Source organism: Prinia subflava, chromosome 6 (assembly GCF_021018805.1).
Source record: "Prinia subflava isolate CZ2003 ecotype Zambia chromosome 6, Cam_Psub_1.2, whole genome shotgun sequence".
Taxonomy (NCBI): Eukaryota; Metazoa; Chordata; class Aves; order Passeriformes; family Cisticolidae; genus Prinia; species Prinia subflava.
Genome location: NC_086252.1, coordinates 23,790,067 through 23,801,891, shown reverse-complemented (window position 1 = coordinate 23,801,891; position 11,825 = coordinate 23,790,067). Strand labels below are relative to the sequence as shown.

The following is an 11,825-nucleotide window of genomic DNA, read 5'->3' as shown; positions in this document are numbered from 1 at the left end:
GCCAGCCGCAGGCCCAGAATAGCAGCGCTGCCCTGCAGATAGCATGGAGCGGCTCCGCGGCCCCGCCGCGTCCCAGGTACCGTCAGGCTGGGTGGGGGGCGCGGCCCGACAGACCCCCGATTGGGGACAGGCCACCCCTGGGGTGGGAGAATGTGGGCGGCTGACGGGCCCCTTCGCACGGACATGCAGCCGTGGGAACAAGGACGTCCTTGTCCCAGCTGTGCCAAGCCCCTTGGGAACGGCTGCGGCAGGTGGTGCAGGGTCTCTTCCTTCTCGGTGTTGGCTCTAGGCTCCTTAGAGCGTGTTCGCTGTCCCTGTGCCTTCGTTATTTTAGGGTGGCCTGTAAACTTTGGCTCTGTCAGCTGGATTTGTGGCCGGGGTAGCTTTGTTCTGTGCACGTGCTGTGTGTTGTAGTAGGGTCTCCAGGGGACTGGGGGAACAGGGTCAGCCGCGCGGCCGTGTGGATTCCCTTCTTCCTCGGGCTGCTGCTTTGTTAATGTAAGTTTCCTGGTCCCCAGGAGGGGCCAATGGGGTTGGTGAGGCTCTCGGCACGGGAAGAAGCAAGAACGGAATTTACATCTTGGTACTGGGAGAGGATGGGCTCAGAGCTGTTGTGGGGCATTGCTTGGCTCCAACAGCAGAGAGAGAAGGCAGGAGGTCCTGCCATCATGCCTTGTCCCGCTCTGGAGACCCCTGCTGTCTCCCCAGAGCAAAAGGAAAAGCTGGGTGTCCTGGACTGGAGCCACTATGGAGACTGCAAGCTTTGGGGGTCGTGGGCTGGTGAGGAGTGCCCACATCCCCACCCTGAAAGGACAGTTCTCTCTGCCTGGCTTGAGTGGGCCAGAGCACTGGGTGGGTGCAGGCAGAATCCATGGATGCGGAAAAGACTGCAGCTGACTCCTCTTCACTGTGTGCCCTCTCAGGTGGCGCTGCTGGATGCTGTTGCATGCCCTGAGGAGGAAGGTGGGTAGCAGGAAGAGTCTAGGTGTGTAGGAGGGGTGACTGCCTTACTCATGTGACAAGTGCATTGGCCCTCTGCCCACCATGCCCATACCCCTCTCCTCAGCTGGAGTCCGTCCCAGGCTGGAGAACTGCAATGCTATGTGGAATGGGGACGGGGGGCTCTGTCGGGAGCATTCCCTGCTCCTCCCAGGCAGGAGGGTGCTGAGACCCAGCAGCTCAGCTCACTGGCCAGGGCTGGGGTGACTTTGCCTGCAGGGTTTTCAGAGGCTGTATGCCCGATGGAGGAGGAAGAGGAGGAGGAAGAATACAGGAGACCTGTCACCTTCACACTGGGAAATGAGATACTGGGGCTGGGCCCAGAGAAAGAGTTTCAGAGCCCTGATGCTGAGGTCTATATGCACTTCTTGAGGAGCCACTGCTGTTATGATGCCATCCCCACCAGCTGCAAACTTGTTGTCTTTGACATCTCCCTGGAGGTGATAACCTGGGGGATGAGTGGGGATGGGCAGTGAAGAAGCAGGCTTGGGGATCATCTGAACCCCTCTGCACTCTGCCAGCAGATCAAGAAAGCCTTTTTGGCACTGGTGGCCAACGGGGTGCGTGCTGCCCCTCTCTGGGACAGCAAGACACAGAGCTTTGTGGGTGAGTGCCAGAAGCAACACCTGGCCCCCTCCCCTGCCTGGCAGAAAGGGTACAGGCAGAGCTGCCAGCCCCACGTATCTCCACAGGGATGCTCACCATCACCGACTTCATCAACATCCTCCACCGCTACTACCGCTCACCTTTGGTGAGTGCCGTGAGAAGGGCTTGGGGGATCAGGACATGCATGGGGCAGGGGGTGGCTGTCCCCACCACTCCTGGTCCCTTCATAATCACTAGACAATGACCAGGGGATGATTCTGGGCTGGACTAGCATCCCCTTGTTGCTCCCCTGCTTGGCTTCCAAAATACAATCCCTGTGCTTGGGTGATGGGGGCATGATGCCCAGGGAAGGGGGCAGTGTCTCAGGGTGCCTTCAGTCCCCTATGAAACCACCATGACCAGGGCATTTCCCTGCCTTCAGGTTCAGATCTACGAGGTGGAGGAGCACAAGATTGAGACCTGGAGAGGTAAAAACCATAAGGTTGATGTCACACAGGGCATGGAGGTGGGCTCTGGGGTTGTGGGGCTGCAAGAGAGGGCTGGAGGACCTTATCTCACAGCTCTTTCCCTTGGCAGAGGTGTACCTGCAGGGCTCCCTCAAGCCACTGGTCTACATCTCTCCGAGCCATAGGTGAGAGCCTGTCCACTGAGGGAGAGCACACCCCTTGGAGTGGGGGTGTGTGTGCGCCTGGAATGCAGCCCTATCCTACCACGATGTCTGCATCACCCACAGCCTCTTTGATGCTGTCTACTGCCTGATCAAGCACAAAATCCACCGCCTGCCCGTCATTGAGCCTGTCTCGGGCAATGTCCTGCACATCCTGACGCACAAGCGCATCCTCAAGTTTCTCCACATCTTTGTGAGTGCTGGGGCTGCTTGTGCACACTCATAGCTGGTGTGGAGGGGCACAGACAAGGGTGTCAAGGTACATGCAGGTGCCAGCCCCGCCCTGCCCTGTCCCATTGAAGGATTCTACCATCCCCAAACCACGCTTCCTGAAGAAAACAGTGCAGGAACTGTGCATTGGCACCTTCCGTGATCTGGCTGTCGTGCCTGAGACCGCCCCAATCTACACTGCCTTGGAGATTTTTGTGGATCGCCGTGTCTCCGCCTTGCCTGTCATCAATGATGCTGGTACCTGGGGAGGGGAAAAGTGACATCCTCATCTCCCTCTGCTAGCAGCTCCAGTACCATCCCTACCCAAACCCCCTCTCCTGGCTCTTGGGCTGCCCCTTGGGGTGTGGCAGGAACATGGCAGGTGGTCCCAGAGCCCCTTCCCAGCCCCTGCACTGTTTCTCTTTGCAGGGCAAGTGGTTGGCCTGTACTCGCGGTTTGATGTCATTGTGAGTACCCTGCATGTGTGCATGCCCTGGCTCAAGTTTGGCCATTTGCATGCACTGGTGGGGTGCTCATACCTGTCTGCCCATGCAAACTCACCCCACATGCAGTGTCCTGGATGTGCCAGTGCACATCTGCTCTGGGCATCTCCTGGGCTTAGAGTCCCTTCTGTGTTGGCACGATGGGGTGCAAGGACACCTTGGGGCGCTGAATGGGGTCACATCTGTCACAGCACCTGGCAGCCCAGAAGACCTACAACAACCTGGACATCAGTGTGAAGGAGGCACTGCAGCAACGCAGTGTCTGCCTGGAGGGGGTTCTCACCTGCTACCCCCATGAACCTATGGAGGACATAATTGACCGCATTGCCAAGGAGCAGGTGAGTGGCCAGGGTGCCCTGTGCCAGCCACCGCTGCCAGCTGCCCAGCCTGCCTGTGATGCTCTGCCTGCACCCACAGGTCCATCGCCTGGTTCTGGTGGATGAGAACCGGTACCCACGGGGCATTGTCTCCCTCTCTGACATCCTGCAGGCCCTTGTGCTCACTCCTGCAGGTATCGATGCTCTTAACTCTTAGCCCACGGTGCTCCATCTTTCTCCACTTGCACCCTCAATTTCTTTCCACTTCAGGTAGGCGCCACCCCCCTTGCTGTGTCCCCTCCCTGCTGCTGGGTCACCTGCCTCTCCCCCATCCTGGGGGAGAGAGGTGGCTGGGGCAGGGTCTGGCAGTGCTGGGTGCCCAGGTGGGGACAGCAGGACCCAGATGCTCCTTGTTCCAGGGGTACACAAGGATCACAGGGGATCCCTGGTGACTGTGAGGAAGGATGAGGGCACCTTCCATGGAGACACTTCGCCAGAGCCCCATTCAGGCAGCATGTGGAGTGCAGGTTTTGCAGGTCCCTGGGCTTTGAGCTGGGCGAGGGGTTTGGGGTGTGATGCACCCCAAGACAAAAGCCTATATTTGATCTTGCCTTAATTCCCCTCGAGACCTGAGCACCTCCAGTGCCATTCCAAAGGGACACAGAGTGGACAGACCCCCACTCACACACCCCAGCTGCCTACCACTAGCCATAAGCAAAATGTGGCCAACCATGGGCCCCAGCTGGCAGAGCCCCCCACCCCCTCCACTTGCAACAGCACCAAAACTGTCTGTTCCAGAGACAGGGCTCACTCCCAGGTGGCACTGGAACCACACTGCCTGGCCACCTCAGCTGGCTTTGCTCACCCATTGCCTGGTGAGTCCTTACTGGCTATGGGCAGGCATGTTCCTGGCACCCACTGTGGCACCTCTTTAGTAGTGAAATGAGGAAGGGGGAGTTTGGCTCAGTTCCCAACTGCTTCCCAAAGGTAATTATGCTTTTTGGGGGGGTGGTGGGCAATGGGTAGGGATGGGCCTGTTGCCTACCAGTTACCCCAGCAGTGCCCAGCTGCTTTGCACAGAAGGGGACTGGGAATGGTGTGTGTTAGCCACACATGGGATATCCCCCTTGCCCCCATTCCCCCATCACGGTGCCTTCGCTCACCCTATCCCTGGTGCCTACAGGGATGGTTGTGTCAGGAGCTGCAGGGGACCACTGAGATGTCCCTCTCCAGCCAAGCTGCCCTCCCTCCTACCCCAGGGCCTGTATACAAGCAAGGAATGGAGGAAAGACCCCAGTGTCCACTGGGCTGGTTGGAGGGGCTGTGTCACAGGGTGCCCAGTCCAGCACTCATCTGGGGTTATGGTCTCACATGGTTTCTTGCCCCACAGGTATCGATCGATCCTCACTCTGAAGACACCAGGAAAATGCCACTGTCTTGTCTGACTCAGTGATCTCTTGCATGACCTGTGAGAAAGAGGCCTGGGCCTGAAGGCTCTCTGTGGGGAGGACATGCCTGTTCACCCCAGTCCTCGGGCTCGTCTTGAGTCCAGTGCTAGATCCTGCCAGTCTTGGAGAGGCAGAAACACTGAAAATGGGACCCAGGGGTGCCTCCTGCCAGTGAGCACACAGTGATGCTCAGTGGGCACTGTGCTGGAGAGGCTGCAAGTTGACTGCAGCTGGGCAGAGACCCGTGTAGCCCCAGAGGACCTGGCCATCCCTCTGCCATCCTGCTAATGGATTTGAGCATTTCTATTGGGGCTCCCTCCTAGTGAACACAGTCCCGCTGTCTGTGCCCGGTGCCTGGTAGTATAGGCTCAGCTGCACACACAGGCTTTTTTATTTTAGGGTCACACAGGGCTGGAGCTCTCTGGCAGAGGCAGTCTGTGCCAGAGCAGGCAGCAGGATGGCCACTTGCATGGAGACCCTGTGCACGTTTTGGGGTGGGCAGGGGATATTTATTTATTTGTCAGTCTGTTCAGCCTTGCTGTAACAAAGCAGCCTGATCCAAGAACTGCCTCTTGCCTTTCTGGGGTAAAACTGGGCATGACTCCTCTGGAGAGAACCAGGCTGGGGAAGGGGTACTGGCTGCTTGCCAGCAATTTTGGCACTGGCAGAGTACTACCTCTGCCCATGTGGGTAGAAATGAGGGGGTGGGGACACAGGGCATGCCATCTCAATCATTTTGGTGCTGTGCAGGTCCCTTCGGGGATACACTGAGGGACAGAAGCTTTGGTACCAGCAAGGTTTCTGCCTGCTGCTTCCCTCAGTCCAAAAAGGAAAGTATGAGGAGTTCACTGTTAAGAATGTCCCATGCCCCATCCCTCGAGGACCCTGGGCAAATGGCAGTGCATCCTCTGCCTGTGGCTGCTACCAGCTGTGAGCCTTGCAATGGTCCTGGCATGGGAGTAGGGGATTCTGGGCTGATATTTCTCCTCCTGCTTTGCCTGCAACAAGCCCTGCCATTCCTGAGACCCCATATCAGCATGTCAGCAATAACAGCTGACAGTGGAAAGTCCCAGGAACTAAACGCCCCTCCTGTGCTGGCTGGCTCTGCCAGGGGACCAAATACCAGTGCTGGGTGGTGACAGGCCTCCTCCCATCATGGGGAATGTGCTGTGTTATTGTCGTGCTTTCCCAGGACCAGGGCTGGCTCTGTCCCTTGGGAAAGGCGCAAACCCCAAATGCCGCCAGCATTCAACCCTCCCCTGGGGGCAAGGGGAAAAGTGAGGCACAGAGAAGCTTCTGAGGCCAAGTTCAGCTGTTCAGAGAGGACCCAGATGTCCTGGCTCCAGGCACAGATCCACACGCAGCTACACAAGGACGGGATGAAGGAGACACCGAATGGCTGCAAGCCCCCTCCCTGCTTTTCCCCAAAAGAGCTCCCAGGTTCCTGACGCAGCCCAGCTGGGCACGGGATGGTGGGGACACAACGCCCCTGCAGTGTGTCAAAGGCACAGCAGTTCCCCAAGCCTCCTGCTGATTTTGGGCAGGGGTATACTGCCCCAGGGGTGATTTGGAGGCAGTCTCTCATCCCCCCCACCTTTCCCACTATGGAGCTGTGAGCCCCCTGGCCCAAGCTGGCCAAGGAAGGGATTTGTCTTCCTGTCCTCCTTGTGGGGCAGTAAAGGGGATCTCCATTTGGCACCCAGGGTGGGGGTGGACGTGCAGTCAGGGGGCTCCTGGGCGAGCGATGAATTCCAGGTTGATGGGCTTGTCAGCCACCAGGACAATGCGGGACACAGATGTCACTTCCACGCCACGGGGGTCTGGCCGTACCTCAAATGCCTGGATCATCTGTGGGGAGAGGGGGGAGTTGGGAGTGCCTTGGGGTGCCCTGAGACCCCCTCCCATGGCAAGATACCTGAAATGCAGGAATCCCTACTTACCCTGGCAAGGGCCAGGTGCATCTCCAGCTCAGCAATGCGGCGTCCGACGCATGCACGAACCCCGTAGCCGAAGGGGATGGAGCTGAAGGGGTGGTGAGGGGAGCCGTGTCCCCGGAGCCAGCGCTGGGGCAGGAACCGCTCGGGCTCAGGGAAGTAGGTCTCATCATGGGACATCGCGTAGTGGGCCAGGACAAAGAGGGTCTGTAGGGCAAGAACCGGGGTTTAATGACCCCGCCTGGCCCCACTGAGTGCAGTGGGGGTCCCCACAGCATGGCCCTCACTCACATTCTTGGGGAAGAGGTAGTCTCCGATGACAATGTCCTTCTCATAGAAGACCCTGGCGTTGGTGGGCACCACAGGGTAGACTCTGGGATATGGGGAGAGTTAGTGGGGGAGCAGGACTCATCCGGAGATCCCAGAGAGAGCAAGACACAGGCAGGACAAGGTTCAGCAGCTCCCCAGGCGGGAGGTGGATATTTGCAGTACAGAGGGACTAAAATCCAGCCTTGCATCCTGCCTGGTTGGTGCATGCCCTCTGGAGAAGAGGCTGGTGACCAGGACCTCAGGGCAGGGACAAGGCTGGGATGTACCTCAGAGTCTCCTTGATAATGGCCCGAAGCATCGGCAACTTGGGGATATCCTCAGCAGCAGGAAACCGGTTGGCAGGCACAACAGCTTTCAACTCCTGGTACAGGGTCTCCTGGATGTCTGGGTCCCGGGAGAGGTGGTACAAAGCCCAAGACAGCGTGTTGGAGGTCTACGGGAATGGAGCACCAGGAGGAGTGAAGGAATTGGGGCCACTACCTGAGGAGCCTTGTGCCAAGCACAGCATCAGTGTGGCACCAGAGAGCCCCTGCTCTGGTGTGCAGAAAAGTCAGGGTGAGGGACAGCAAGCATAGGGGGGAGAGAGGCAGGGAGCAGGGCACAAAGCAGAGCAGAGAACAGGGTCTGTACTGACCAATCCCTGAGGGTTTGCCCCTGTGGGGTATCAGCTCCACAGCAAGCTGGGAGCTCGCAAGAGCTGGGTGGAGCACAGCCCCGTGGGTTCCCCTGGGCATGGAGCTCAGCAGGGATCCCCTGGCAGCTGCTTTCTGGCTCTCACCGTGTCCACACCGGCCAGCAGCAACTCGGCCACACTGCCATAGACCTCATCCAGGCTGAGTCTGCCACTGGCCAGCAGGTAGCTCAGGTAGCCAGACACCTCCTTGCCACGCTCCACCTGCCCCTCCAGCTCCTCCATCTTTCGGTCAATCAGTGTCTTGCCTGCAGAGACAGAGAGTGGGAACCAGAGCTGACAGAGTGAGGGCTGCCAAAATGACATTTCTGGACTGCCCCACTTTTGAGGGTCCTTAGGGATTCCAGTGCCACCACACTGGACCCCTATCATCACCACTCACCAAAGGCGAAGATGGTGTCCCAGCTGTCCAGGTAACGGTCCCAGAAGGGCAGCACCTTGCGGCTCCATCGGGGCAGGACGGTGGCAAAGATGGAGTTCTTGAACATGAGGTTGATGGAGTCAATGAAGCGCTGGGTCTCAGCAGGGACCTGCTGCTTGAGGCACCCGATGCGGGTCTCAAAGAGGATATAAGAGATGCCTGCAGGGGACAAACAGCATCCAGACCTCCGGGGGAACGGGAAGAGTGGGACAGAGCAGGGGTGAGGGGGAGGACACCCCTACCTTCCAGGGCAAAGCGGTAGAGCAGGTTGGCCACATCCCCCACCAGCACCCCCGAGGGGCTGCGGCTCCGCTCCTCCCGCAGCCGCACCATCAGGTCTGACACCACCTCCCCGATGGCATCCGCGTACAGCAGCGCCTCCGAGGGTTTCAGCAGCCGCTTGTTGAGGACCTGGCGCAGGCGGTACCAGCGCTCCCCTTCCCTGGGTGGGGGCAAAGCTCAGCGCTGGGGGCATGGATGGGGGCAGTGGCTGGCAGCACTTCCCCAGTCCCTGTGGGCATACTCCCCACCCCAGCCTGGAACCATCCCAGGGGTCATTCCACCCGCCTTGGCCATGCTCTTCTACTTGGTGGGGACACACAGCTTGCAGGAGTGGCAGTAATGCAAACTGCCACCTGGGCCCTACACCTAAGGGAGGGGCAGGAGATGTGTGCTGCCCCAGAGGGCACAGCCAGGACAAGACTCACTCGGTGAAGGGTCCGTAGGGCAGGCGTCGGGTGTCCCGATGCTCCTTCCACAGGGCCATGTCGCTCCGCATGGGGTACTTGCCCTCCTGCCGTAGCAGCTGCTCCAGCACCACTGGGCTCCCAATGTTGATGTTCCTATAGTGTCCAAAGGTTGACTTCCAGATAGGTCCATAAAGGCGTCGGGATATCACCTGTGATGCACAAAGCATGGCAGGGTCAGTGGGACAAGGTCCTCCCTGCCCCAGCGCTGCCCTGAATGTGCCTATCTGCACCCATCCCATGGACCCCTCAGCATCACCTGAGCTCAAGCACCTGTCTCTGACCCTCCCAAGCTGGCAGCATCCTTGAAGTGCTCTGCAGATGGGCTGGGCTGGTGTCTCCGGGCTCATTTCCTCTCCCAGTACTAAGTACACCAGGCACTAACCCCCCAGCACAGACTGGCATATCCTGCACCCACCCCAGAGATGCAGAGACAGCCTGGTGGCTCTTCTGGGGAAGGAAGACCAAGAAGGGACAGCAGGGACAGAGAAAACTGCCAAGCACAAGACTGTGCTGCGATGCAGGACCATTGCAGCAACCACCAGCAGGACTAAGTCCTGTTGTTTCCAGCATGGCTCCAGCTCTGCTTAACCTGGGAAAACAGCTGCTGAGTGGGTCCTTGAACTTACCACCCACAAAGAGTGGTTAATGATCAGCAGTGGGAGGGCAGCACCACGCTAGGGCATGACTGGGCTGCTCCCAGAACAGCCTGTCATCTCCAGGGCATGGCCCTGGGTCACAGGCTCACAAACCAGCTAGGGGACATTCACCAACATCAGCCCTGCTCTGAGCCCTGTTGGCTGCAGCTCCCCTCTCATTGTCTGCAGCCACAGGTGCCATGCCTACTTCCCTGGCAGGGAGCACTGTGACCTCTAACTGCATCCTTTGGGGGCAGCTGGGCACCTCTTTGCAAGTGGATCTGCACAGGGCCATGTCCAAAGGTCACCTTCCATCCTACCCAGGCACTGCCAGAGCCCCTGCAGAGCACAGCCAAGCATGGGGGGGGATGCAGGGGACTTAGCAGGGAAGCCCTGGTCCCATTCCCGGTGGCTGCGGAGATGCACGTGGTACAATCTCCCTTGGTGACTGTCTGCATCGCAGCCTGCGCCTGGATTCAGCTGGATTCGTCACCACGGGGAGACATTCCTCGTGCACGGTGGCAGGAGGAGGGGGAGGGACGGCCGCCCCGGTACTGCAGGCAGCTCGTGGGCACGGGGCAGCTGTGCTCCGGCTTGAAGCCTGCCCACCAGCATCTGCTGGCAGCCAGGACCTGACACAGTGCAGGCCTTGGAGGGCTGGCCTGTGAGAAGCTAGAGCTGCCTGGATCTGAGGAAAGGCACCTCCAGAGCATGTGGGCATCTTTCTGCAAAGCCAGGCTGTGCTCAGTGTCCCAAGGGCAGGAGGGAGCAAGAGCGAGCTCCAGTGCCTACACCCTAAAATCCCACTGTCCTATGACAACCCCTTCTCCAACCAGCAGTGCCTGGTGCTCTGAGATGCCAGGGAGGCCTGATCCTGCACTCCCAGGATTCCAGCTTCTCAGGCTGGTCAGAGCTCCAGGGCGCTGGAAGATGCCGCCTGGCTTGCAGCAAGCCAAGCCCATTGCTTGCTTCATCCGACGTATGAGGAAGTGTTGACGGAAGAAAACAAAAACCTCTGCCTACCCCTCCCCTGCCTCGGTATCATCTGCCCAAAACCCTGCCCGGTCACCTGCACCCAAAACCGCTGCTTCCTCCAGCTGTCAAAGCCGAGAGCCTGGGGATGCCAGGACCCTGTGAGATGCCCCCGAACCTTTGCCCTCAGCTGGCTGGCCGGCTCGGGGATGCTGGAGCAGCCCTGGGCTGGCTGGACGCTCCCGAGGTCACTCGGTTCTGCTGGCCCCCCTCTGCCTGCTGGCCCCAGCATCACCCTACGGTGCCGGGTGCCTCGCACCGCCCAGCCCGTCTGCTCCCCTGCTCCGCCGCCCCCGCTCAACTCCCTGCCGTCACTTGTCGGCAGCTAACTCCCGCCCTGGAGCCCATCTCCCCTTGCCCCCAGCCCGCACCCACTCCCTCCCTGCAAAGCCCCCCCGGGAACAGCACCCTCCTCGCAGTCCCCGCGGAAGCCCCACCATCCCACGCACCCCTCCCAACCTCCCCCCCACCTACGCCCCCGTGCGGGGTCGCCAGGCCCCCCCGCAGCCGAGCCCCGCACCCCGCAGCCCCCGAGCCGGGCTGCCCCGGCGCACCTGCAGCCGGTGCGTGTGCAGCAGGTAGCCCCGCAGGAACAGCCAGACGAAAGTACGAAGCAGCCCCGGCCCCGGTAGCTCCTCCGGTCCCTTCAGCCGCGCCGGCCCCGCCGCCGCTGCCGCCGAGCCCCCGGTCCTGCGCGGCGGTCCCGGGCTGCTGCGCGGCGGCGGCGGCGGGCGGGGGCGCAGGAGAAGCGGCAGCAGCGCCCGCCGGGGCCCGCCGCTCGGGCCCGCCATGCTCCGTCGGCAGCGCACGGGACGGGGCGGGGCGGGGAGGCACCGAGGGGGGTGGGGGGCGGCACCGGGGGCGGTGCGGGGGGCGGTGCGGGGGCGGCAACCGGGCACCGGCACCGGGGACCGAGCATCGCGCACAGAGTACCGCGCACCGGGAATAGAGAATCGCGCACCCGGTGCGTTGTGCAACGGGTGCTGGCCCTGGGTGCTGCGCTCTGGATGCGGGGTACCGGCTGCTGCTCTGCGGGGAGCGGGCACCGGGCAGTCCATACCGTGCACCCTGTGCCGGCTTGCGGCACACCTTCTACCGGGCCGTGGAGACCGGCTGCAGTGTGCTGTGTACCCGGTGCAGCACACGGCGTACCATGAGCCATACACCAAATACTGGACACTGGTGACAGCTCAGCAGCAGCACAGACCAGGCACCGGGTGCCAGGCACTGGAATTGGCATCCACGGTCCCCATGCCATGTGGCAGGTACTGGGTTCCATGTGC

The 11,825-nt window shown here is 60.5% G+C and overlaps 2 protein-coding genes across 2 annotated transcripts; one reads left to right on the top strand and one right to left on the bottom strand.

Annotated features, from left to right (window-relative positions):
* The first annotated feature begins 527 nt into the window (after window positions 1–527).
* PRKAG3 (protein kinase AMP-activated non-catalytic subunit gamma 3) lies at window positions 528–5,905 on the top strand. Its single transcript, XM_063400735.1, has 11 exons — window positions 528–963; window positions 1,219–1,439; window positions 1,524–1,605; window positions 1,692–1,750; window positions 2,027–2,072; window positions 2,182–2,236; window positions 2,339–2,465; window positions 2,575–2,740; window positions 2,912–2,949; window positions 3,177–3,323; window positions 3,403–5,905. The coding sequence occupies exons 1-11, from the start codon at window positions 528–530 to the stop codon at window positions 3,517–3,519; spliced, it is 1,494 nt and encodes a 497-aa protein (XP_063256805.1). The 3' UTR covers window positions 3,520–5,905.
* Window positions 5,906–6,044: 139 nt separating this feature from the next.
* LOC134552243 (sterol 26-hydroxylase, mitochondrial) lies at window positions 6,045–11,368 on the bottom strand. Its single transcript, XM_063400734.1, has 9 exons — window positions 11,097–11,368; window positions 8,834–9,024; window positions 8,369–8,568; window positions 8,088–8,285; window positions 7,793–7,953; window positions 7,281–7,447; window positions 6,976–7,057; window positions 6,691–6,891; window positions 6,045–6,598 (listed from the first exon to the last, which is right to left on the bottom strand). Exons 1-9 carry the CDS (start codon window positions 11,331–11,333, stop codon window positions 6,473–6,475), a joined length of 1,563 nt encoding a protein of 520 aa, XP_063256804.1. The 5' UTR covers window positions 11,334–11,368; the 3' UTR covers window positions 6,045–6,472.
* Window positions 11,369–11,825: the final 457 nt, after the last annotated feature.

What these genes read in the sequence shown, in the direction of transcription:
- PRKAG3 (XM_063400735.1), top strand. Translation starts at nt 528, where the DNA reads ATGGGGTTGGTGAGGCTCTCGGCACGGGAAGAAGCAAGAACGGAATTT. An exon ending in GCCTGTCATCAATGATGCTG is followed by an intron (nt 2,741 to 2,911) that starts GTACCTGGGGAG and finishes TTCTCTTTGCAG; the next exon opens with GGCAAGTGGTTGGCCTGTAC. An exon ending in ACCGCATTGCCAAGGAGCAG is followed by an intron (nt 3,324 to 3,402) that starts GTGAGTGGCCAG and finishes CTGCACCCACAG; the next exon opens with GTCCATCGCCTGGTTCTGGT.
- LOC134552243 (XM_063400734.1), bottom strand. Translation starts at nt 11,333, where the DNA reads ATGGCGGGCCCGAGCGGCGGGCCCCGGCGGGCGCTGCTGCCGCTTCTC. An exon ending in TGCACACGCACCGGCTGCAG is followed by an intron (nt 9,025 to 11,096) that starts GTGCGCCGGGGC and finishes TGTGCATCACAG; the next exon opens with GTGATATCCCGACGCCTTTA. An exon ending in ACTACCTCTTCCCCAAGAAT is followed by an intron (nt 6,892 to 6,975) that starts GTGAGTGAGGGC and finishes CTTGCCCTACAG; the next exon opens with ACCCTCTTTGTCCTGGCCCA.